General features: G+C 38.1%; 1 protein-coding gene across 4 annotated transcripts in view; it reads right to left on the reverse strand.

Annotated features, from left to right (window-relative positions):
- The window catches only part of Ctnna2 (catenin alpha 2), a 1,082,633-nt gene that overhangs the window by 927,802 nt on the left and 128,164 nt on the right, over positions 1–26,667 (reverse strand). For all 4 annotated transcript variants that reach the window (XM_021164215.1, XM_021164216.1, XM_021164213.1 and 1 more), the window contains one exon: positions 17,825–17,931. In XM_021164215.1, coding sequence (XP_021019874.1) covers positions 17,825–17,931 — 107 coding nt within the window. The remainder of the gene's footprint in view (positions 1–17,824; positions 17,932–26,667) is intronic.

Raw genomic sequence — 26,667 nt, forward strand, 5'->3', positions numbered from 1 at the left:
AACACATTTGTGCACAGCCTCAACTAAAGAAGAAATCCACTCCATCTGCTTCTGTCCACCATTGCATTATAAATTATATTTTCATTTTTCCATTATAGTTACACCATTTTCTCCCTTTCCTTTGCTTCCCCCCAAATCTCCCACATAACCTTCTATGCTCTATTGCACATTCACAGCCTTTCTTGTATTAATTGTTCATACACATAAATGTATGTAATATACATATATATTCCTAAAGACAAACATACTACTTGTTCAGTCCATATAATATTACTTGTATATTAGTTTTCAAGGCTTACCAGCTGGTACTATAGAACTACAGGGGAGTGCACACTTATTGCATTTTAACATAATACAAATAGGATGTAATTAGTTCTTGACCAGCTGTGGCCTCTCTTCCTCACAAAGACCACTTAGCAAGCACCTTTTGAGTTTTTTCTGATGTGCTCACCAGATTAGCACACCAAGATCCCCGGCTGTACAGCAGACATTTAACGAGGAAATTCTTGCCTCTCTGAGTGTGAGCAGACAAGTATACTTTAGCGCCATAAATTTTAATTTTTGGCTCTTTAGTCTATTGATACAATTTTTAAAACATGGTCCAAGACACATGAGAAGACTTGTTTACTGCATTAACTTTGAAGGTAAAATATGAAATATTAATTATTTTTAAAAGGCAAGAATTAAAAATGAAACATCCCAATACCAAAATTGGTTCCCTAAGTGTACTAGCAAACAGAATATGAAAGTGCCAGACATGTTCCAAGGCTAAAAAGATTAGCCACAGAACTCAGGGTTTCTCTACCATGTTTAAATTTTCTAAAGCCACAGTTTTGATGTTCTAGGATTTTAATCCAAAAAAGTTAGATGTTGGTATATCTGCATGTATGGAGTGCTATATTTATATGTGCATGTATCTACCGAGCATTCGACATGGAAAGCCACTCACAGCAAGTCAATCTATAAGTCCTTGCAAAGATACCCACACAGCCTTCAGCTACTGATGAGTTTCTCGATTGTGCCATCTGATACATTCCAGCCCACACAACACTCCAAAACTGAGAAGTGTTTCACATCTTGTTCAGACCTCACAGAGTTGTCCTAACTCCATGAAGTCCTTCAGAAAGTGACAGGTTTCTCCTTAATCCTGCCACACAAGCTGAGAAAGCTATCTGCGCCGAGCAGCCCCGCCCTAGTAGACACTGAGAAAAATCAAAGGACTCTCTGGATCTGAAGCTGGGTTCACATTGGTTAAAGCTACAGGTACCTTGTTAAGGAAAATGTCCATAAACCCCTGCTTTTAAATGTAATGTGCAGAAGTGTTTTCAACAGTGATCACAGTAAAAGAATATGCAGAAGTGCTTTGCTAACTCCACTGGACCTGTGCACAGGATGATAGATCTACCATCATGACCACATACGAAGCATAAAATCAATACACTACGAATGGGGAAGACACTTAAACAGATACCCAGGTATTCTCAATATACAACATCATCAACTCACATAAATGATTGTAAATGGGAAGAATCAAGGACATATCTCTATGGTTAAATTTAGTCATAAACATTTTAATATTGTAGATACTTTAAATGACCTTTAAAAAAAAACCTCACCATTGGTGTACAAAAAATGTTGGTGGGTTATATATATTTATTTTGAAACCTGACTGAATTTGCTTATTCCCTTCAAAAGAGTTTGAGCCTGTGTAGTAGAACACGAATGAGTTCAACTGAAGAGGATACATCAGTATGCAAATGAATCTTATGTTTGAGGATTGCAAAAGTTAGCACTGCTAAAATGTTCACATAATAGACTCAAAGCAAAAAATCAAAATACTAATGGCATTTGTCACAGTCATTCATTTTTAAAAATTCTACAAATTCATATGGAAAGACAAGAAAATCAGCTTCCAAAATACTTTGATTTAAAACAAAAGAAGGAAACTAGACTCATTACAATACCTAATATCAAAATATTGCACAGCTATTTTCATAAAAGTTTATTATGCTCATACCCGAAGTGTCTGCTGAAACACATAACTCAGAAATAGACATTTGTAGTCTATTTTCAAGGAGTACACACATTAAAAAAAAAACAATCAACCAAATAAAAACAACAGCAAAAACAACCTTAATAGAGCAAAGGGGAGACTCTTCAACCAACTGGTGTTGAAAAAGCAGAATGTCCTTAAGTATATACAACTTAGAATGAATCAAGTTGTGGCTTGAATTAAATCTTAGACTCAACATGATGGAAAAACAGAATGGACTCCTACAAGTTATACTCTGACATGCACCAAACACACACACACACACACACACACACACACACATACACACACGTAATAAAATATTTAAAACCAGTAAAAGGTTAAAAACAGGAGTTCTGGACCAGACTAGTTTACATAGTTAGTTCTATGACAGCCATGGGTACACAGAAAAACTCAGACTTGGAAAAACAACAACAAATAAACAGACAATTCCACAAAACCAAAACAACAACAACAACAGGTAACTTAAATAAATGACCCATTGAAGTCTCCTTAAAATGTTTTAACTCACAAATGTTTCAAAATTCAGTGCAGTTAGAAACAAACTGATGGCATGAATGTGTATCAGGATTTCAGAACAGTGGATGGTTAGGGACAAGAAGCAGGAGTGGGTGGGTAGGGTAGCAGGGCGGGGGGAGGGTATAGGGAACTTTCAGGATAGCATTTGAAATGTATATAAAGAAAATATCTAATTAAAAAATAAATAAAAAAGAAATTAAAAAAGAAATAATAATTAGAATGGTGCCTAATCACATATATTTGTTATAAATATCATTACTATTTTTTTCATTGTGAATAAAGCCCGGGGTGTTTTTTTGTTGTTGTTGTTCTTGTTGTTGTAAAAGAGAAAATACTACAAATCATGCTGGAAAGTTCAGTTCTCCCTCCCCATAGTTTTCAAGAATGTGCTTAATTCTATAAACCTGAATAGTTAATTAGTGTCTTCTGGAAATAATTCAACACCCAGTAACCATTCAGATTATACTTCTTCAGGAATAGCAAGTGATAAAATGACTTGCTATTAATGTACAAATGTAAGATTCATTTTCCTGTTATAGAATCCAATGACAGAAATAGTGAACAGCAATTCCATTTTGAGAAGTTTATATGCATGTCTATAATACCCTCTCTAGTCTTTAAACTGTTCCTGACTGAGAGATAGAATCTCAGTGACTTAAAAACAGTTAGCAGGACCTTAATGAGTTTGGATTGGAGGGGTGTGTACTCAGATGGTCTCCTAATAAAGAGTAATGACAGGAAAAGGAAAAGTGGGTTCATCTGAGAAAAGACGAAGCATTTGAAATTCATTTAAAAGCATCAATCGATTTAACTCTAAGCAGGAACATAAAACAAAGCAGGAGAGAACAAGAAAGGAGGGAGAAAACAAAATGTGAATGTTCTTGCCAGAAGAGTCTCCGACAGCAAGTTTGCATCGACCTGAGAAACACCACCTTAACCCATGGAAACGGACCTTTAAACATTTAAGGAAGATAAGCAGCATTCTTCCTAAGGGAAATCAATTGTTAAAACTCTTTTCTAGTTTGCCTTCCATTGCATTGATAAACCCCATGATCAAAATCTAAGTGTGTTTTTCTTATAGCTTACAGTCTACCACGAAGAAAAGTTGGAGCAAGAACTCAAGGATGGAACCTGGAGACAGCAACTGAAGCAAAGACCATGGAGGAGTGTTACTAACAGCCTTGTTCCTCATGGCTTTCTCAGTCATTTACGTTATACAACTGAAGACACCCTGCTCACCACCCCCATCTATCATTAATTAAGAGAGCGCCTCATAGACTTGCTTGCAAGCTTGATGGATAGAGGCATTTTCTCAATTGTGATTCCCTGTTCCCAAATAACCTTGGTTTGAACAATCTAAGTAGGAGAGTGGAAGTATCTATGACATTCTCGTCAGTGATAATTCCATAAAGCAGAGAAAAGCAACAATAACCAGATTATCAGTGGTTTGGGAATGCAAGCAAGTAGGGAAAAGCTGAATGTGACTGGAATACACAGGAAGAACACACAAGAACATGCACAAGAGCTCAGGGACAGGTATGAAAGACAGTGCCTGTTAGCTGCCTGCATTTGGATGCAGTCACATTTCACAAAGGAAAAGAAGTGAAATTAACCATCCTTTAATAGCATCCTAAGAAAGCGATCTGATAGAAGCCACACTGAATTAAAGAAAAACATTTTTCATGATTAAAATTGTAACATTTTATGTTTACCTATTTTAACTGTCTGAAGAGAATGTTAAATTGCACAGCCTATCTTTTCTGAAGAAAAAAAAATTGCCTATGTGAAAGATAAAGTATTGGAAAGCATTTAAAAATGTACATGTCACCAGAATATTCCCAAATTTTAATAGCTTGGAGAGTGTTATATATTTGCTCTGCTTCAATAAGACAGCTAAAGAGATTTCTATCTCATCTCTTTATGAAACTCCCCTAGGGCATGAAAACAAGCTTGAGAAGTTTCAGTCAACAGTGTAAATTGGGAGTTCGTGTTAAATAAGCCATTGAAAAACTGCACTTTAGGATGAAATTACCATCTCACCCATTACCACAGGCACCACCATGAATTTGAAATAATAGCTATATTTTGTAATAGCATTGTATTCAAGCATTTATGTATTTTTTTCTTTTTGTAAGTAACCAGCACACCATAGGAGACCTTTGGAAACCAAACCGCCTTATTCTCTGCCTTTCCTGTTACTATTCAGGGCTGAAGAAATAACATAATAACATTATCAGCAGGTCTGGGACCCTACAAAACAGTTGGATGATAAAGCTGACATCTTCATAAGCTTAGTGCTGTTTTAAAATACACTTTTAATAGATAGTATTATTTGTGAAATCATTCCAAGGGGGTTGTTTCAGGAGGTCAACTGAGCATAGCTTGTGGTCTTGCGTCAGTGGTGAGAGAGCCCAGGGGGAACATGACATGGAGATTTCCCAATTTTCCCGAGACGGACAGTCTCCGTGTCAGCCAAATGCTCATTATTCCATTCACTAGAAACTCTTGAAGTCGTTTCATTCATGCTATGCCAAGAGAAAGAAGTGAGGCTGGAGAGATGGCTCAGAGGTTAAAGGGCCTTGCTTCTCTGCCAGGGAATTTGAGGTCATTCCTTGGATTCACATCAAGCAGCTACAAATACCTGTAACACCTCTAGGAAGAGGCAGTGAGAGGAGGCTGAAATTCTTCTGGCTTACGCTAGCCCACATGGACATATATGCATTCACATGAATAAAAATAATAAAATGACTTTTAAATAAGGAAAAGAAATGAAAGAGAATGGGATCTAAGATCGTATGTTACAAGCGTAGTGAAGCACATGCGCCTACACATACATACACATGCTAGGATTTACATGGTGTAGAACGATACCAGCCAAAGAAAGCACAAGATAATAGCGGAGTGTGGTAAAAGTTGTGTCCATAAACCTGGATTTTGGGCTAGCGAGAAGGTTTAGTAGTTAAAAGCGCACTTGCTGCTCTTGTAGAAACCTAGGTGTGATTCCCAGGACCCTGATGGTGTGTTCTCAACCACCCTAACTCCAGTTCCATTGGATCTAACGCCCTCTTCCGGACTTCACAGATACCAAGCACACATGTGACTCACATGCATACATGTGGACAAAATACTACACCATACGATAAAACTGAATACATATTTTTTTTTATAAACTTAAAAGGTGGAGACAGGGACTCATGAGGGTGGTATTCCAAAAGGACACATAGGCAGCAGCCAGATCAGCAAGCAGGACAGCGTTCCCACGCACATGGGAACTAAGATACCCCTGAGTTCTACATGGAAAGTTCTTGTTTTTGAGACTTGAAACCATTATAGAAATCATAAGATAGGAGACCAAGCTGGTTAAGGAAAGAAATTAGAAAAGAGTTTGAACTTAATTTAAAATGGTCAAATTTTACTTTATTAGTTTTTCATATGCACAACTTTCTGCAAGGCAGGCAAGTGCTTTGTTATTGAGCTGTATCTCAAGCAAGAAAACTACCTGGGAAAAAATAGTACTGATATCTCTTCTTTCCAGCACTGCTGAAAATAGTCAGTTTAGCTACAAAATTAAACATACTTAGAATTTACAAATTAGCAATAAATCAACTGTCATTTAGAGTTGGCATGATAATTGTTTTTAAGTCTGGGGATCTCAAATAGGGCGTAATTCTTTAAGACAGGGTTTTGTTGTTTGCTGAAAATTCAACTTTACTTGGCTGTCCTGAATTTATATTTGCAGGTCTGGCAGCCATGGCCACAAGAGAGAGAGGATTAGCTGTTCAGAAGTGGAGGTGGGGGGAGGGTACATCTCTCAATGGACAAGATTGTGCTGCAAGCTTGTAGACCTGAGTCTAGGTCCACAGGACCCACATACATGTTAGGTGTGTATGGCAGCTTGTTTATAATTCAATCCTCTGATGTAAGATATAGATGATCCCCAGCATGAGATTAACATTAACTACATCAAGCAGCCCTGATAATTGCCTGAGAGAGGATGCCTCATTCGTAAGTGGGATGAGTGAATGACATCAGCCTCTGATTTCCACATGGATGTACACCCATGCGAATGTACACCCACAAAACAAACATGCATAGCACATGTCCACACATAAAATACAGAGGAAATGCAGGGAAAACAATTGTGTATGGAACTAGTATTTGAGTGTCAATTTAATACAAGGGAAGTTCATAACATTTTAGTAAACGTTAATGAAGATCACTCTTCATAGAAACATTTAAAGCCTAAAATACTTTTGAACAGTTATTGTGAAGGAGGAAACTTCCTGCTAAAATTTTAAAAATACATAATTTTGTATTTTATGTGTATGAGTGTTTTGCCTGTATGTATGGAGTTGCACTACTATAGGGCCTGGGGCTGGGGCCTACACATATCAGAATACTGAATAAATTCTTTTGGGATTCAAATTAGGGATGGTTGTGAGGCCTGTACGGGTCCTAGGAGCTAAACATGTTCCTCCAAAAAGCTTTTAATGATCCATCCACCTCTCCAGTCTCAGGAAACTTGCTTTTAAATATAATAACAAGAAAACTTAACTTAGTAAAGAAAATATAGATTAAGTATAGGAAATCAGAAAAGATCCCTTAACCTTTTTGTGTAGGCACATAAATATTGTGTGCATAGAACACACACACACACACACACATCTTTATATATTTTTACATATATACATAAAATGTATATATTATACATTCCACCACTTGCTAATTCTGGGAGAATAAAGAAGATAGAGCAATACATCTTTAAAGAGAGAATTTTATTTACTCCTTCAGCAAATGTTCACCCATAACTCTCTATGTGGATGGCAGTGGAGATGAATACGCAAATCAGACTTATGACATCCTTGTCCTCAAAGATCGGTCCATTCGGTGTAGAAGCCGGAGAGATTACATCAACTCAGTAGGACAAGCACAGATGGGAGCAAATGCTTTCAAAGAACAGAATGGTGAGACTGAAAGAGAAGAGGGCACACAAGCATAGAGGCGTGGGAAAAGGTATGGGGAAAATGTGTGAGAGAGAAACAGAAAAGAAAAGGAGAGGGAAAGTTCTCAGTCTCATTGACATCAGGAAACACTAAAAAAAAAAAGGCTAAAATGATAAGGGGATGATTCAAAAAAGTGATAGTGTAGAGGTGAAACAGTCTACAGGATGTAAGACACTGACCAGATGGCCTCTCGGGCTTGAGCCACGTCACTAAGTGACGAGCGCAGCTCTCAAATCAGGTTGTATTCAATCAGGTTTCACTTTATCCTGAGATTAAAAACAAGTGCAATTTCTTAAAGAGTGTAGGGAGATGACAGAGTTAGTCCTTGTTTTCAGTGCTAAGTCTGCATCCCATGCAGAGAGAGGCAAGGGAGACGAACCCCCCGTTGCTGCATATTTAGATGACAGTTCTGAACCCCACAAGAGAGAACCTGGATGGTTAGTATTGATGAAAGACAGGGTGGTTTCAAAAGGGGGGCCAAGTGCCCCTGCTCAAGTCTGGTGAGCTGCTTCTGATGGGCTGAAATAGAGCTCTGTTGTCAGCATGCTTGTTATAATGAAAACCACAGGGGTAAGTAGACCCCACAGGGGGGGAAATGGAGAAAGAAGAAAAGGGTTACCAAGATGAAGCTCTAGATATCAAAGATATAACATGTGTAGACAGCGAAGCAAAGAAGGAAACCTAGCATCAGGTATAGATCAGAAACCCATGAAGAGTCCCTCCAGGTATGCTCCGTGGCTTGGCGAGAAAACAGGCTTGCTACTTTTCCAATGGACCTGGCTTTTGTTCCCAACACTCACATACATCAGAGAGCTCAAACCACCAGTGACACCAGCTTCAGGGGATATGTCACCCTCTTCTGGCTTCTGTTGGCAACTGTGTGTACAGGTGACACACAGACACAAATCCACACACACACCCACACTTAGAAACAAACAAACAAACAAATAAATAAATAAATAAAATCTTTCAAAAAGAGGACCCACCAAACTGATCTCAGTGTCACCTCTCAAGAGTTTTATTTTCAGAAATGTGTTGGATTTTCCCAGTGCTTTTATTGCCTGTCTTTCTTGAATTATTTGAAAGCAAAGTTTACAGTTTACACTTTCAACAGCAGCAGGGGAGACATGTAGAAGCGGCTTTGCTGACATGTCCTGCTCCTTCAGCTTCTCTTAGTTTGCTAATTCTGAGTGAATGCAACATTATCGCTTCATTATCTTTTGCTCCAGGTGAGGGTTCTTTCTTTTCTTTCTTTTTTTTTTTTATTAGATATTTTTTATTTACATTTCAAAGGTTAACCCCATTCCCAGTTTCCCCTCCAAAAACCCCCTATCCCATATCCCCTCTCCCTGCTCTCCAACCCACCCACTCTGCTTCCCTGTCCTGGCATTCCACTACACTGGGCCTAGAGTTTTCTCAGGATCAGGGGCCTCCTCCCATTGATATCCAACAAGGCCATCCTCTGCTACATATGTGGTTGGAGCCTCTGGTCCCTCCCATGTATACTCCTTGGTTGGTGGTTCAGTTCCTGGGAGCTCTTGGGATACTGGTTGGTTCATATCGTTGTTCCTCCTATGAGGCTGTAAGCTCTTTCAGCTCCTTTGGTCCTTTCTCCAGCTCCTCCATTGAAGGTCTTTTCTTCTTATCTGTCTCTTGTTCCAGTAAGGTTTCCCTACAATCTGCATCAGAGTAATACTGATTGCTGCCCTCCCATAATTTGTTCCCAGAAATTACTTAATTAGCTCACGGAAGACTTCATTAATGGTCTTGTTTCAACCACACTCAAATCTTATTCTTCTTTGACTGGTCTTTCATTTATACACTTAATTTAAAATTGTATTTTTTCATTGAAAATATTCACAGAAGTATCCAGATTTTTAAAAAAGAATATGAAGGGAAATCATTTTAACAGCTTGATTTTATTGTCAAACAGAATGAAAGAGTTTTTGGAAAAAAAAAAACAAAACAAGAGACAGTCATACATACTGAATAAAACACAGGATTTTCAGTTTACTGTGTTCATTTGCAGGTTGAGGAACTTGTTTTCAAAATGGATCCATGTGAGTACAGTGCATGCTTTTACCAGGATCAAGTGACACAGACAAGAGAAGGTGCACCATCTTCCAAAGCAAGATCTCTACCAATGAGTTACAGCGTCATTCTTGGTGCTACCCCATTGTTGTGGGATGTGTTTTATCTTCTCTCCTCCTTTACCTCTCTCTCAGCCCTGAAGTCTGACCCTACCCCCTTCTATATTCCTGCTAGTCCTTCTCTATATTTACACATTCTACAAATCACTCTTCTCAGCCCATGGTTTAGTACAACTTAGTTTATCTGGACTTTAAGCTTCTTTTAAAAGTCTTTTTTTTTAAAAATGTCTTCCTTTACTCAACTTTCAAATGAAATGTGAAATTTACTTTACTAAGTCAGAAAAATGAATAAATAAAGACTCCTAGAAGGCCCTAGGATGGCATGAGATCTGGGGAAGCACGGCTGTCTTTCTCCCTTTTCAGAGTCAGTGGTTATTTGTGCTTAACTGTACATTCATGGATGGGAGAAGTTCCTTGTAAGTGTAGAGTCTAAGGAAACTGAATGAGGACACTTCATTGCAACCTTGAGCCAGCCACTGTGAGGGTTTCACTTGGAAAAGAAATCAGCATCAAGAAGCAGGGAAATGGTTCAGCTGGTGAAGTCTCGTACAGCATGATAAGCTAAGTTAGATGCAGTAAATGCTATCTTCAGCTACATATAGCTCCAACTCCAACACACACACACAAACACACACACACACACATATCACACCACACACCGCACACCTGCCCCCTGCTACATACCGCACATACCTGTCCCCCACACCACACACACACACACACACACACACTTGCCACACACACACATACACCACATATGCACACATACACACACATATACATACACAAATATGCCCCCCCACACCACACACACACACACACACATGCATACACATATACACATATACATACACACACATACATACACACATAAACACACAAGGGAGAGAGAGGAAGGAAGGAAGAGAGGGAGGGAGGGAGGGAGGGAGGGGGGAGAGGGAGAGAGAGAATGAGAAAATGTGGAGGTGAGAGATCAGAATTGAATAAGCTGAAAGCATGGGGGGAAAATCCAAAATAACATTCAAAATTAAAGGACAGGAATTACCCAGTGAAGTGGTATATTGATTAAGCATGTTCAGGTCACATCATTTGATATCATTTATTTACTTTTTAATTACTTCCATTATTAAATTAAAATATAATTGCATCACTTTCCTCATTTTCTTTCCCTCCTCTAGTCCCTAACAAGTTCCTTCCCTCAAACCGCTTCCATGACCCCACTCTCAAACTGATAGCATCCATTTCCTTGGAAAAGGGGAGAGAGAGAGAGAGAGAGAGAGAGAGAGAGAGAGAGAGAGAGAGAACTCTTTGAGTTCATTCATGTATGTGATTTCAGGCTGACTGCTTTGAATTGGATAAGCATTTACAAGGTGCACCCCTTGAAGAGACTCATTCTCTCATACATTCTCTCTCTCTCTGCCTCTCTCTCTCTGTCTCTCCGTCTCTCTCTGTCACTGCAGTAGTTCTTGGCAAGTGGTAAGACTATTAATTTTTATTATTATAAAACATAATGACTTTACTTATTCCAAATATTATTGAAAATAAATATTCTGATATAAGAGAATTCAGTACTTTCATCACTAAGAGAGTTATTTTGTAGTCTCAAATCACAATAATGGTTTACTGATTGAGTCTGGTTTTCCTAGGGAAGGCCTGGGCAGATGGTGCCAGTTAACAGAGGGTAAATGTATGCCAAGCACAGTAAAATTACAGCACAGTGCTCTTGGATATCTGTGATTGAAAGCAGCTGTCTCTAACAGTGGGGAGATGGATAACTCCTATTGTATTCCAGGGTGGTTTGTGTGTGTAAAATAAACAACTAAGCTAGGATTACACTGACATATTTTCTCATGTACAATGTTTCTTTGTCTCTGAAAAATATCCTCAATGTAAGTAAAGCTGATTTTTACCTAGGTCACATCTTGGATTATTTTGAAAAAAAAAAAAAAGCTAGTAAACATATATATGCACTACATTCTTACATCTTTAATAGCTTAAGTATCACTTTTAAATCTCGGGATGTGTGTGTGTGTGTGTGTGTGTGTATGTGTGTGTGTGTATGTGTCTGTGTGTGTGTGTATGTGTGTGTGTGTGTATGTGTGTGTGTGTGTATGTGTCTCTGTGTGTGTGTGTATGTGTGTGTGTGTGTGTGTGTTTAAAAAGGTTTTATGTATTAATCATGTTTCAAAACATGGCCAACACAGCTGGGCATATAACTGAAAGAGCATCACTCCCATCTGGTGGCAGACATTAAAATATTGAGCCTAATGTCCAAATAGGAATTAATCTGATTCTAAATTACATAGACATCAATTAAATTTGTATCTCAGAAGTGGCCATCAACGATTGCTTCACAGTCTTTACCTTGACCTTAATTCAAGGAAGTATTTCAATAGAATCATCTGAGATATATGCCACTTACTGGTAAGCTTAGTTCTTGAGCACTGTTGACATTAAGAGATGAGACTATTTGTAAGCTATTGGAAATATTGAATAGTCAGTTAAATGTTGATATAAGTTATAGAGATAAGTTTCCAAATCATGACTAGGTTATTTATATTCAAGTCATGCAATTAATCTATATTTATTCATACATATTTTAAAGAAGAAAAGTTATACAATTATCAAAAATCCTTATGAAATTTTTTTATGATTCAGGTACAAATACCCTCAATTCAACTTAAAAGTGGAAAACTAGCACTTAAGGGGGAAAAACACCATTCAAAAGTGAAAATAGAAGCTAGTAATAAAACAGATGAAATACCTAGAAACAGGTTGAGAAAAGACAAAGTTATCAAAGAATAAACACTTTGCCACGATCCCCCATCATATAGTGTACTTGCATCTCTTACTTTTCCCCTGTTTAGTTCTTTGACAGGAATGTATGCACAGCTGCTTTAACATTGCAGCGTTGCCATAGAAACTACTCAAATGTATTAATCTGTGAATCTCATAAATAAGCCAGAACTGAAGACATTTGTTAGTATTGATATTCTTAAGATAAATGGAAAAGGGACCAGAGCAGGGAACAATGTGTCCTCCTTTTATATTACCATTGTTTTGGTCAATTTATACATAAAATATTAAATAGTGGAAATTGTTAAGAAGACATAATATGGTTTAGGGAAAAGGGGGTATGGGAGAGATGACTTGGTTCTTAGAGGCACTTATTTTGTGAATGCTGATTTTAATTCTGGAATTAGGTGTGGTTCATCAACCCCTGAGTTGACAATGAATCTTCCATTTCTCTCACTGTACATATAACTAAGGTAAGTAAGTACTCATGGGAATCAAGAAGGGATGGTCTATTTGAGGCACAAATTACTACAAGAGAGAGCTAAAATTACAAATTTTCTCTAAATATGTAAAACAGATTTTTGAAGATTTTAAAGTCCATACATCTCTAATTGCTTAGCTTCTGAGCTACTTATTAATATTATAAGCCAAAGTCAACTGTTGAATTCCCTGCTGTATAACTTCACAGGGCCCAATGCATAATCCTTAAAATGACATCAAAGTGGACAAAAAGAAACTCTACTGAGGTTTCTTTCCTGTCAGGAAAATTTAGAAGAACTCATTACACCTTTTAAAACACTAGTTGGTGTCATTTATCAGGCATTTAGTGTTATTTCTATAAGGAAATGAAGACGAGCATTCTAGTAAATGCTATCCTATTCTAATGGAATGACCTTTGGTTCATTAGCTTACTAACAATGAAGGGGGGATTCCCCTCTCTAATTTCAGGACTTTAATAGTGACAAATTTCTTTTAAAAATCTATCAATGCCAATGTTGTCAGACAAATCTATAACCTTCATACACATCTTAATTAATATTATGTAAAGTTTGCGGCTTTCCCCCACTTTCTCCTCTATAAGTTTCACTGTCTCTGGGTTTATGTGAGGTTCCTTGATCCACTTAGATTTGACCTTAGTACAAGGAGATAGGAATGGATCGATTGGCATTCTTCTACATGATAACTGCCAGTTGTGCCAGCACCATTTGTTGAAAATGCTGTCTTTTTTCCACTGGATGGTTTTAGCTCCCTTGTCAAAGATCAAGTGACCGTAGGTGTGTGGGTTCATTTCTGGGTCTTCAATTCTATTCCATTGGTCTACTTGTCTGTTGCTATACCAGTACCATGCAGTTTTTAATCACAATTGCTCTATAGGACAGCTTTAGGTCAGGCATGGTGATTCCACCAGAGGTTCTTTTATCCTTGAGAAGAGTTTTTGCTATCCTAGGTTGCCTCAGTATAGGGGAATGCCAGAGCCAAGAAGTGGGAGTGGGTGAGTAGGGAAGTGGGGGGGGGAAGGTATGGGGGACTTTTGGGGTAGCATTTGAAATGTAAATGAAGAAAATACCTAATAAAAATTTTTAAAAATATTATGTAAAGTTATACTAGAAAATTTAATGCTTATTAATAGTAAATTCCTAATGTTATTTTTCTTAGTAAGGGAAGGAATTTGATTGAACACATCAACTTCTACCTTTTGTGTTCTTTGTTTCAGCCACTATTAAATTTTTCAAGAAAGTGTGAAGTAGTAACCGGCTTCCCTTGGACATTCACTTTTGCTACGAACAGTATTTTATTCATGAAGTTGTGTGCATGTATTAAATACATTGGTATTGTGGTCCAATTTTGCTTTGTGTTCTACATTTTTCTTTAAATGTCAGTTATGGAATTTATATCTAATATTTTCTTAGCTCCCTTTTTTCTTTTGTAAGTGTTCCAAGAAGCAGAGATCACATCACATGGATCAGAAAGAGCTCATTCCAGGGCTGGAAGCAATTCTTTACATGCCACCATGTAAAAATTTCCAGCTTAACAACAACATGCACGAGACAATTTTTATCACACTAGAGCATGCAAGTTAAAGCACCCAGCCAATGGAAGTATGTCATGGGTATTATAGTCAGTTGAATAGCTAAATCTCTTCTCAGAACTGTAAAGTTATATGTATTTAATCTTTAAGTTGCAAGATATAACCGTGGTAAATCTTGGCAGCAGCAACTGGAAAGTAATACAGTCTCTGTCTTTACAAAATGGGGCTTTGTTAGTAGCCTTTGGATTGATTAAAGGAACACAGTGGATGAAAGAAGCATTAATAGTAATGATGATGCTAAAATAATTATGATAGCAAAATATAATAATGACAATAATAATAATAATCAACCTTCTTTGCCAGTGAGATGGTTCAGCATGTAAAGGCGCTTTCCAACAAGTCTGATGATCTAAGTTCTACCTGCAGACTCCAGAAGGTAGACGAAGAGAACTTTCAGAAATTGTCCACTGACCTCTGCACCTCACCACAATGAATAAATGTAAAATTTTCATCATGGTTTTCCTTATTAGAAGGTTTCTGTGGATTTTATTTTGTGTTTGCTTGATTGTTTTTAAGTATATCTCCTAAAACTGTAGCTGGTGATTGCTGAGAAGACCAAGAACACTATGTAAACAGTGTCTCAAAGCATCCGAAGAGATTTGTCAGTAATCTGATCATCCAAGGAGACATTAGCAGGGGCATGGAATGAAATAAGTAGGGATCATGGTGTTGGAAAGATGAAGAAAGGAAAACTTTATTGGAGAGTAAAAGAAACTTAAACTGAATTGATTCCTTCAATTCCATGGACACAAGAACAGTGATGAACATAGATATTCAACTGAAGACCTTCTAAGCAAAGCCATGAAGGGATTGCTTCTTTCCCCCTGCTGGTTATTTTAAAAGATGAGAGAAAACAGGTAAATACAAGGAATATTTATTACTGTTAAGGAAAAGAAAGAGAAAATGAGAATTTGGAAATTTCTCAGCCTTCAAAGACTGCAAAGGAGGCCCAAATTTGGAAACCCTACCTTTGTGGTGTGTGTGTGTGTGTGTGTGTGTGTGTGTGTGTGTGTGTGTGTGTGTCACAGTCCTATAATGTACCCTGCGTGACCTGGAACTCACTATATAAATCATCAGGTCAGCTTCTGTCTTCTAAGTTTAAATATTAAAGGTATGAACCACCATGACTAATTTCATTCTAAAGATTGCCTCGAGATTTTAAAGATAAGTCCTTCCCCCTTTAGTGTCCTGTTAAGTGATTTTTAATGTACTATTGCTTCTTTCTCATAATTCTCAACTTAAGGCTCAAACAGAGTGTCTCCTGATAAACTTCATTCCTGAAGGGTTATTATGTATTAGTTCCACTCCAAAACTGAAACACTCTCTCCATTCCTTATTTCATAAGAGAAATAAACTATTGTATAACCCAATGACCTTTTGCTAGTACCATATATTAATTCAAGTTCAATGAATCAAGTCAATAAAGGGTGCTGTTAACCTACACCTGCAGTATGGGGTTTCCTTGACCAATGCATCAGATGTAGTGTCTGGACTTGGGGATATTGAAGAAAGACTTTCTGGAACACATGATTCAACAGAATTAGTTATCACAGGTAAATATGGGAAATCATGATGTTCTTGAGAAGGTTAAAAGCTTATACTTAAAGGGCAGAACTCAAAGGGATGACTGCATCACTCAAATGTGATCTGCAGAAACTCAGGTCACATATGTACATGAATACTTTTTGGCCAGTGCTCCATGAAAAAGACAAACAAGTCCTATTACTCAACAGGAGATTCTCAAGTCCCAGGGGGTTGTTCACAGACCTTGGAATCCAGTGGCACTTGCTCACTGGAAGCTCCAGTCTTCAGGCTGGCAAAGTTTTCTTGTATTTTCTCTTTTTGGAGTTGGGATATCTGTAGCTGAGATTGCCTGCCTCTCTTATCAATTCCTGAAGACCATGCCTCATCCTCTCACAGTTAAAATGGTAGAGAAGAACTCTGATGAACTTATCCCTAAAGGACTCACATTAATTTAGACACCTTAAATGCAATGAAATCAGTGAGACTTTGACATACAGTTGACACTATAATGGTTGAGACTTTCAGTAACTTGGGGTCTTAATGAAAATATGTTTTATATGAGGAGTACCCAGAACCCACCCTATGTCATAATGAATGATAACCTTCAGTCCCTTCAGAAAAGTTACTCTCTATTCATGGAAACTCTAAATATGTTACCTTAAATAGCAAAAGGACTTTAAAGATGCAATTTAGTTAATGATATGAAGATTTAGGTAATTTTCTAGTATATTCGAGTAGGCTCAATATAGCAGCATCCTAAGAGGATCAATACCAGAGAGGGTACATGAATATAGCAGAGACAAGGGAATGAAATGTGTAGATTCTATATTGCTGATGTCAAATATACAGGAAGAGGTCACAGAAGTCAAGAGGCTTCTAGGAGCTAAAAAAAAGCAAGGACATGGTTTTCTGCTCAAGCATCCAATAAGAATGCAGCCCTGCCTGTGCCTTGACTTTAGAATTTTTGACCTCTAAAACCATCGAACAATAAATCTATGTTGCTTGAAGCCATTAACTTGATGGTAATTTGTTAAAGCACACAGCACAAACCAATAAAAATAGCCTCAAGCTTCATGTGGCATAATGAATCTCTACAAATGCATCATAAAAGTTCACATTTTCATATTCCAGGAACTTAAGGGTTCAGATTGCAAAGGACATGATTCATGAGACACTAAACATTAATTCTCAACACTTAAAATCCTGATGACATTCTGTGCTCTTGACAGTCACCTCGTGGAAATGTGTCAACACAAAAATAGAGCAACTGTCTAGTCTAACAAGACAGAGTTTGCCTTATTAAACTGAGAGGAAAATAATGAAATAAATTTTGATCACTAGGGAACAGTCAACAGTTTTCCCACCTATACATTTATATCAGAAAGTGATTGAGAAATCATTCATTTATACATTGTTGCAAGTGAGAGCTCCCTTCATCAAGGACCTTCTCTTTTATTATCCCACCAACTTAAACAAGATCATATGAAGTGTTGCTTAAAGCTTCTTTAAATCATATAAGGCAATGAGACGGTCCTCACTTGAAGAAATGATACCTACTTAGTAGTCTGCATAATGGCAAGGTGTATCTTCTTTAAAAGCTTCAACAACCTTGAGAGGATCATGGAACTCACCAATAAAAACAACAACAACAATAACAACAACAAAACATACATAGTAAAAAGCCCCTTACCTGTGTCACAAGTGGCTCCAATAGTCTTTCCACTGTGAGTGTCCGGATTTCCAAACTTTTGGGATCCCATTTTAAAATAATAGGTGAAGTTGCCGAAGTCATGCTCCCTGAAGGAATATATGGAATCCATTAGAAAAAATATTCAAGGACATATGTCATGACCATGAAGTTCAAAAGGAGCTCATCAATTCTAGAAGATGTTTGACCCATAAAATTCAAAGATGAAAAACCTGGGTCAGTGCTGTTGTGAAATTCTTAGATCTGAGATATTTTGGAGGGTCCATTAGCATTCCAGTATATATCAGGACATTAGAGAGAGGACCTATAGGAATATAATGTTAGAACTCAAACCAGAATATGGCTCAAGCCACAATATCTGCAGCAGATATTCACTCACAAACACTGGTAGATGGCCTACCCTAGACAGGTTTGTGACTCTCTAGATAAAATGCTTCCAGGTACTAAATATTTCATCCTTTGCTCTAGCTTGCCTTCTATTGCTATGGCTACATGCAACAACCAAAGACAACTTGAGCAGGAAAGTGTTTATTTCATCCTGCATGATATAAAGCCCATTGTCAGGAGAAGTCGAGGAAGGAATGTAAGGCTTGACCTTGAAGAAAAATCTACAGCTTACTATCTTGCTCCTGTTTTATTCCTTACTAGGTTTCTTATATAGCCCAAGATCACCTATCTGACAATGGCAACTAACAACTACAATGAATAGACTTTCTCACATCTATTTGAAAAAAAATAATAATCAAGAAAATGCTCCAGAGACATGACCAAGAAATCTTATCTGATAGGGACAACTGTTCAATGAAGATTCCTTCTTTCCAGGGTGTCAAGGTGACAAAGAAGATTAACTACTGCACATGGGGAAATGAGATGGCATCAAAGGAAACGTTAATAGTCAAATATCCTATTTCTCACTCATTTCCTGCTTGTTTCATGGGAATCAGAGAACCTGGCTTCAGTCTTCTTGTGAAAAAAAAAAAACGCCATCTTAGGGAGATATCCATTCTTCTGTCTCATGCGTTATGACTTCTTTCTTCAACGCATCTATCATTCTGTCTGTCTGGTGCTGGGACCTCAATCCTCTTCATCACCCATGCCATGTTATTGTCTATGTCTGTCTTTCCAAGGCATGAATAACAATTCTAAAAAACTCCTTACCCCAAACAATGTGTGTCAGTGTCCCTCTCAAACCCACATCCAAGAAATTTCAGGACCCTGATATTACAGAAACATCATTCAGTTAGTGTTTTGCATATATTCATCTGCTATCTTCAGACTAAGATTCAGACTTGAATCTTGACCTCATGCAACTTATGCTTTGAAACTGAAGATTACTAAATAAGAGAACAGTTATGTCTTGGAGCGACAAATGTTCTTAGGAATACAAATGGATATGGGAGAATTGAGAAAGCAACATTATAGCCAGTGGAAAGATATACAAAGAAAATCTGTGCATCAAAGTATATTTCTTATGATCATCAGATTCATGACCCCAGGGCATTACAAGACCATTTTGGCCATTTTCTTGTTAACTCAAGCCTTAGAATATCATACACCTTGGGGCAATAGTTTCCATCACTTAAAAATAGGAAGAGTATTTTGTAAACATGGTACTCATGGCTAAACATTACCAGCTAACGTCAGAATCAAGTTACTTGGAAATGGTACCTACCCCACAGCATGAACGCCTTTCATGTCTATTTGTCTCACCTAAGAACAACTAATACAGAAGTAGCCTCCTTAGTTTTAAATAGGTCAAAGCAAAATATGACTCTGCCCTCAAAAAATAAATTATACATTCCATCTGGGGTATGTTACTCATCAAGAAATTGCTGAATACATTCTGACATTTAAACACCAGGCAGGCGACCTAAGATTGTAGAAACTGAATATGAATTATTTGCCTTAACACCATCATAAATCAAATTGTTCATGGATGCTCTCTTCTTTGGAATCAATGTCCCCAACAAATTTCATCCTTATAAATCAATACAGGTGATTACTCCTACTCAAATTAACAATGCAAAGAAGGTCTATCACAATAGGCACCGTGACAAAAATACTTCTTCACCAGTCCTCCCCACTACATCCTACAGCTAGGTAATCATTCAGTAAAAAGACCCAACCAATTTGCTCAGGAAAATAAGAAAAGGCAAAAAACACAGCATGCTGGTATTTTATATCTCTCCAAATGCCATGTTCTAAATAAACCGAGCACAGCAATCCAAGTACACAGATTTAGAATTGGGTTCCTCTACAACAACATAGTTGGCACTCACATGCTACTGGTGCTTAGAAACCTACAGGCACTTTACAATTTCCCCATTCACACTAGCAACTGCTACAGGCAGTGCTGACAGGCAGGGAATTCTGCAGCTGGGCATGGAACTTCTGCTACAGAGTGGGTATGGATGCCAGAAGCTCCCTGCATATGCTTTGATAGCTTTTTCTTGCACTGATATTGTTACCAAACTTGGGGGTGTAGCGTGTGCCACAAAAAGCCAAGTTCAGCCATCTGTCCTCAAGAAGCCAATCAAACATCCAAGATACTAGTAAAGAGCAGAAATTTAAAAAAGGTGACTTGATCAACTCGGCCATGTTATAAAGAGGAACAAAGAGAGGCTAAATTGTAGAGGATCAGGGATATCTGCATCTAAGCAGTTCAGGTCAAGGTGTGCTCCTATAGACCTTTGTCCATCATTTTCTGGACCACTTTACAGACTGAGGCAGAAATCCAGACAATGATGGACAAAGGTAGGTGAGTGACGCTGACTCAAAAAAGAAACAAGGTGTATAATGAGGTGGAGAGATGACTCAGAGATTGAGTGTTTACTGCTCTTGCAGAGGAAGAAGATTCCTTTCCCAATACTGATATCAGGCATCCCTACAACAGCGTAACACTCCAGTTCCAGGGAATCTGCTGCCCCAAAACCTCCATGGGATCCTGCCCTCATGCAGTACATATGAACAAATGCAGCTGCACAAATATTCGCATTATAATGACACACTATCTCTCTCTTGATAGATAGATAGATAGATAGATAGATAGATAGATAGATAGATGATAGATAGATAGATAGATGATAGATAGATAGATGACATGCAAAATTGCTCTCTAGCCTCAACATGCATGTGCACACACATATGAACATGTGCATACACCCTCCCATACATAGCCTGTGATCCACACAAACTAGAGAATTTCATTTATAAATGAAATTGAAATGAGATGGGCAGGATAGTTATATAAGTGAGCAGATCAAGGGAGGCACAGAGTCCTTTCAGAGTGTTCCAATATAGAACTTCATAAAGTAACACACAGGGAAAAAAACACTGGGGTGAGAACCAAAAATGCTGGCACAGTCACCTCAGATCCACTGATCTGGCTTCAAATAGAAAAAAAAAAGAAAAGCTTCTTAGGAGAACGCCAAGCTTTCTGTGAGCCAAGAAGCTGAGTTAGTCACAGCCCAGTCCTGAAGGTCATAGGAATATTCTTTTTCTAAACATAAAAGAAGGACTTGTCAAATCACTCAATGTATCCCCTTGGGAATAAACCTCAATCATTTCTCTGCTACATAGGCCATATTCAGTGACAGAAAAGAGAAGTTTGCATGTGATGGATGTGTTAAAAAGGAAGCTTGAATGCTGATTTTTCCCAAGCTTGCTGTCATTGCTGCAGTGGCTAGAGTTGAAACCTACTCCTCGCTGTCCTAACAAGCTGGAACAACCACCTGTCCTCAATCACAGGCTACAGAGAAAGTGTAAAGCAGGGATGTTCTCAATATGACAAAAGAGGGTGAGGTGGTGAAGAGCAAGTGACCTCTCCCTTAGGTCCATCTGTGGTCTGTTACCCTGAGAGTTAGGTTTCAGAAAGAGGGCAAGAAGAATGCATAGCTAAATAATTCTGTTCAAAACGTGGTCCTGCCTAACAACATGGTCTGGACTCCAATCTCAGTCTACGAGCTCTTTTGACAACTTATCAACAGTGTGTGAAATCTCTTTCAGGAAGCAAGCTCCAACTCTGACTGGCACCAGGTTTCGGCTTATTGCTTTTCCCAGCAGGACAGTCCTGGAGAAATTCCAGTTCCATGGGGTCCACTGTCTCTTAGTCTGGCAGCTGAATGTAGGGGCCAGTTTCTCTGCAGAATATCTTCAGCACTGCCAAGACGATTGCACTGTTTACTATAAAGTTAAAGCAAAGGGGAGGAAAGGCTGTACCCCACAGTCTTGCCACCACTTGTCATGTGTCCACATTTGCAAGTGGAGGTAGATCCGGGACCATAATTTGAGATTCCAGAAGACTACCTATGAAAACAACCTAGAAGAGATGGCTACTGAGCCTTAGGCAAAGGCAAGAATTTTCTTCATCTTCAATTCAGGAACTGATGTAACCCTGGTAATCTGCTATTTTCTATGATAAAGGTGTCTGGCTTACTATTGAAAGTACCATTGCTTTGTAAAACATCTACTCTCTTGAGCTGAAGCATTTAAAGAGAAAGCCTGTGATTATTTGAAACTGCATGAAACTGTATTTTTTTTTTTTAAGTCTGTGTATTTTGGTGATCATGCCCACAGTCTTCTAAATTCACCAACTAACCTCTGCTTCTAGATTCCTAATGAAACCAAAGGAAGACAGAAGAAAAGAATTGAGCAGACACACCCACCCTTTTGACATTGCTGCCATCTACAAAGTACACTTTGGAGCAATGCATAATTAAGTAATCAAAGTGCACATAAAAATTCAGGCTTCTATAAGTTAGTAAGCTTATGATTTAGTGTTGCGACAATTTTATCTGGGGCAAATTGAACCTGGATGTCATTGGTTGCACAGGCCTGCAAGAAGTTAGTATAGGAATTGATAATTGGGCATCTAGTCCATGACACAGTCAATATGGCTGCATCCAGCTGAGGACACTGTCCTACTGTGACATTCAGTCTCTATAAAGTAGCTGTACTGGTTTTATTTTTTGATTGCTGTGAAAAATATCATTTTGTGAAGAAGATGTTTTATGTGAGATTACAAGTTATAGTCCGTCATCAAAAGTAGCCAGATCAGAAACTCAAGCCAAGAGCCTGAAGGAGAAACGATAGAGGAATGCTGATTATTGGCTGGTTTCTAGGCTCAAAGAAAGCTATTCTCATATAATCCAGGCCTACCCCTTTATGTATAGCAATGCCTTTAATGAACTGAGCCTTTATTCATAAATTAGCAATCAAGGAAATGTCCCACAGATACACCCACAGTCCAATCTAATGAAGGTAATTCTTTAGGTGAGGGTCCCTCTTTCCAGGTCCATCACTGTAACAACCATGACTGATCATCCCAATAAGTATGCACAAAACTCAATGGCTTTTAGTAGGGATGGTGGTGGTAGTGGTGATGCTGATGAAGATGATGATCATGATGATGACGATAATGATGTTGTCTGGTTGCAGGCACATGCCTGCCACAGGTATGTGTGGAAGTCAAAAACCTAGTTCTTTCCTTCCACCTCAGGTTCCTAGTGTGGAACTCAAATTCTCAGTACTTCTAGGCCATGTGTCTACAGTATATTTTCTAGATGGAATCCCCACTTGTGCTGTGACAGTCTGCAATGGCACTCATGGAAGAGGATCAGAGAAGTCACACCTAAAGTCAGGTTGCAATGTCCAGCTACAACAAGCCTGGTCAGGCAACCTTCAGAAAAACCATCGTGGTGACAAAGAACATGCTTATTTTCACACATCACAAATCAGCAATACTCTGTCGTGGGTGGTTATCCAGCAGTTTGCTAACACAATGATGCCACATAGGTGTTCTTGAATTAAAAACATCTGTAGCTACTCAGCTTGGGAATAAGGTCTGATCATTGGTCTTTCCTTAGACTCAGATTAATCAAGAAAAAATAATCACAATCACAAGGTCACCATTAAGCACTTCAAGGAATAAAATGTATAGCAATGTTTCTGAAAGGATTCTTTATTTTTGTTAACTAATTATTTCCCCAAAATATAATATTATTTTCATCACCAAAAGGTACTGGAAAATAGATATTCAAAACATCCTCATCTAGCAAGACCAGGTTCAAAAAGTTGGAGACTGGAGCCCCAACATCATAGGTTTGTGTTTGAGTCAATAATCTTTACTAAAACACAACAGAAAAACCAAGTCTGTAGTTTTGGCCACTTTCGTTTTCTCAGTCTGATTCCTACAATTAACACAGTTTCTTATGTCTACAAAAGAGTATCCCAGAAGTAATTTTGTTTCTTATTGATTGAAATGGAAAAGAATCTTGTTTTACTTCACAGGGAGGCTTCAAGTACAGAGAGGTAACAGTAATAATTATTGCATATATCCTCTCATGTGTGGCTGTTTTGTTTGACATAGATCCATAAAATTCTGTATGAGTATAGGACATGAATCTGTCTTGGGGGAAAAGAGGACTGATGAGGTTGGGGGATGGTTGATTAGGAAGGAGTGGAAGCAGAATGGTGGGAACAATATGTTCAGTATATATGTTTGCTTAAGACTTGCCCTGTGTAAAACAGGACCATAAGCACTACAGTGTTTTCAAAAGTGCATGGCAAGATGACAGGGTTTCTTCCATCCCACATTACAGTTTTACAAGCACAAGAGAAAGCTCCAAGCAACCCATTTAATATCAGAGAAGACTTACTTCTTGAAAGATATTGAATTATATATTCATAAATGGTGATCACACAGCCCATCTGGTGAACTTTGTGATAAAATTGGAATAACTACAGTGGTAAAAAAGAGGCTTTGGTCAGCAGTCATTTATCACAAATGACTTGAACCACATAGATTGAAAGCAGGTTGGGACAACCACTTACATTGTGGTAAGAGAGGATGAGGAGGAAGAGGAAGAGGAATAGGGGAAGGTGGGGATGCATAAGGAAAATAATAAGGAACAGAAAGATAAATCTAAAAAACAAAAGAAAACAGCAAATTTAGAAGGAAAAGAAAGCCCTGTTGACAGAGAGGGTCAAGTACCTTGTCTCCATGCTTGACAAGCAAAATCCATCTTGAAGACAATTGCTCCAGTGTCTACTTTCAAGTGTCCAAAGATAATGCTAGGCATCACTACTTGTAGGTGTCCTCTTTACAGCCCTTCCTGGAAATAGCTTTGAACCCCTACATCACCCCATTTCTTCATTCTACCATTCTTTTAATCTCATGCTTCTTTCTAATTATCTAAGTGGTTGTGGTTCAAGCATCAGGCTCAGGTCAAGAAGTCTAGTTCTTTCCTATTGCTACAAGTAAATGCTGTAAGAACTTCTATAAGACAGGATACCACCTGCTAACATGTAAATTCAAATGAAAATAAGGACTAATAATACTTATTCTTATTAGATAGGTAGCTACCTTCAAATATATTTGGCAAAGTCAATTTATTGATTTTAGCTTTTCTCTGTCACCTGGTAATGAAGGACAGTAACATTTTGCTGGAAATGCATTTGTTTTGAAAATCAATGAAATAATTGTAGATATAAATGTGAAGTATTTTCTTTTATAGGAATCTCAGCCTACTGAACAAGCTGTGTAGTGGGATATAAGTGAAACTGGAAGTCTTGTAAGACAGGAGCCTCAAAACTCAGACTTCACTGCAATGTGGAAAAAGATACAAGAGAATAGCTCTCAATGTTTTCAGCATTCCCAAGAAGTAGGACTGGAAAGTGCATGACATAGGCTAATGTGCAGAATATATCATATAAGGCAATGTAATGTAACATATATGTTAACATAGAAAAATTATCATGAGGTTAATGATATGTTGGTGTTACTACCTCACATTGTGAGCACAACACAGTTAGCCCACAACAAAGAAGTAGCTCATGGCCATAAAATGTAAACTGTAGGCATCTTGATTTTTACAGTTTATGCACTTCAGCCTGATATGTGGCTATAGAAAGAATCTGAAGCTGAAGAGTTCTGCTATACCAGGTGTTACTGGAAAGAGTTTGGGTTCCTTCATAGTAGCCAGATAACACTGGAGAACCAGGGTTCTGAGTTTCATCAAGAAAAGAATTTAAGAATGAACTCAGGAGAAGCTTGAGGACAAATTTATTAGAATTAAAAACAAATTCAAAAAAAATAGCAGAGAAGCTGTAAATCTTTGCAGTTGCCTGGGACATGACAATGAAGAAAAGATGAAGAAAACTATAAATACAAAGCTAAAAACCGGATGGCTTTTGAGATAAGTCAGTTGAAGGTCAGAAACCTGATGGGCATAGTCACACTAGAGTAGGGCACCTCTAGAGAAACACTGAGAAATCCAACCTACCAGAAACAGAGAGTGATAAGGCTCTAACAAGTGTCTGAAAAAAGAAAGAGGAGAAGGATAAGGAGGAGGAAGAGGAGAAGGAAAAGAAGGAGAAGGAGAAGAAGAAGAAGGAAGAGAAGGAAGAAGGAACCAGAAGGAAGAAGAAGAAAGAAGAGGAGGAGGAGAAAAGGAGAAGGAGGAAGAAGAGGAGGAGAAGAGAAGGAGGAAGAGAAGAGAAGGAGGAAAAGGAGGAGGAGGAGAAGAGAAGGAGGAAGAGAAGAGAAGGAGGAGGAAAAGGAGGAGGAGGAAGAGGAGAAAGAAGAGGAAATGCATAAGGAAAAATTACCCCTTCCAGGCAATGAGCCAAAGAGGAGCCTCATGGTATGGATAGGGACTGTTATGGAAAGGAATATTACATTATTTCATGAAAGGACTAACTATTCTTCCCATCCCTTTTAAGTTTAATTAATTTTGCGTTTATGGGTGCTTTGCCAAGAGGTGTGTCTGTGTACCACAAGCCTGTTTTGTGCCCACTGAGAGCAGAATATAGCATAGGATCCCCTG

Source organism: Mus caroli, chromosome 6 (genome assembly GCF_900094665.2).
Source record: "Mus caroli chromosome 6, CAROLI_EIJ_v1.1, whole genome shotgun sequence".
NCBI lineage: Eukaryota > Metazoa > Chordata > Mammalia > Rodentia > Muridae > Mus > Mus caroli.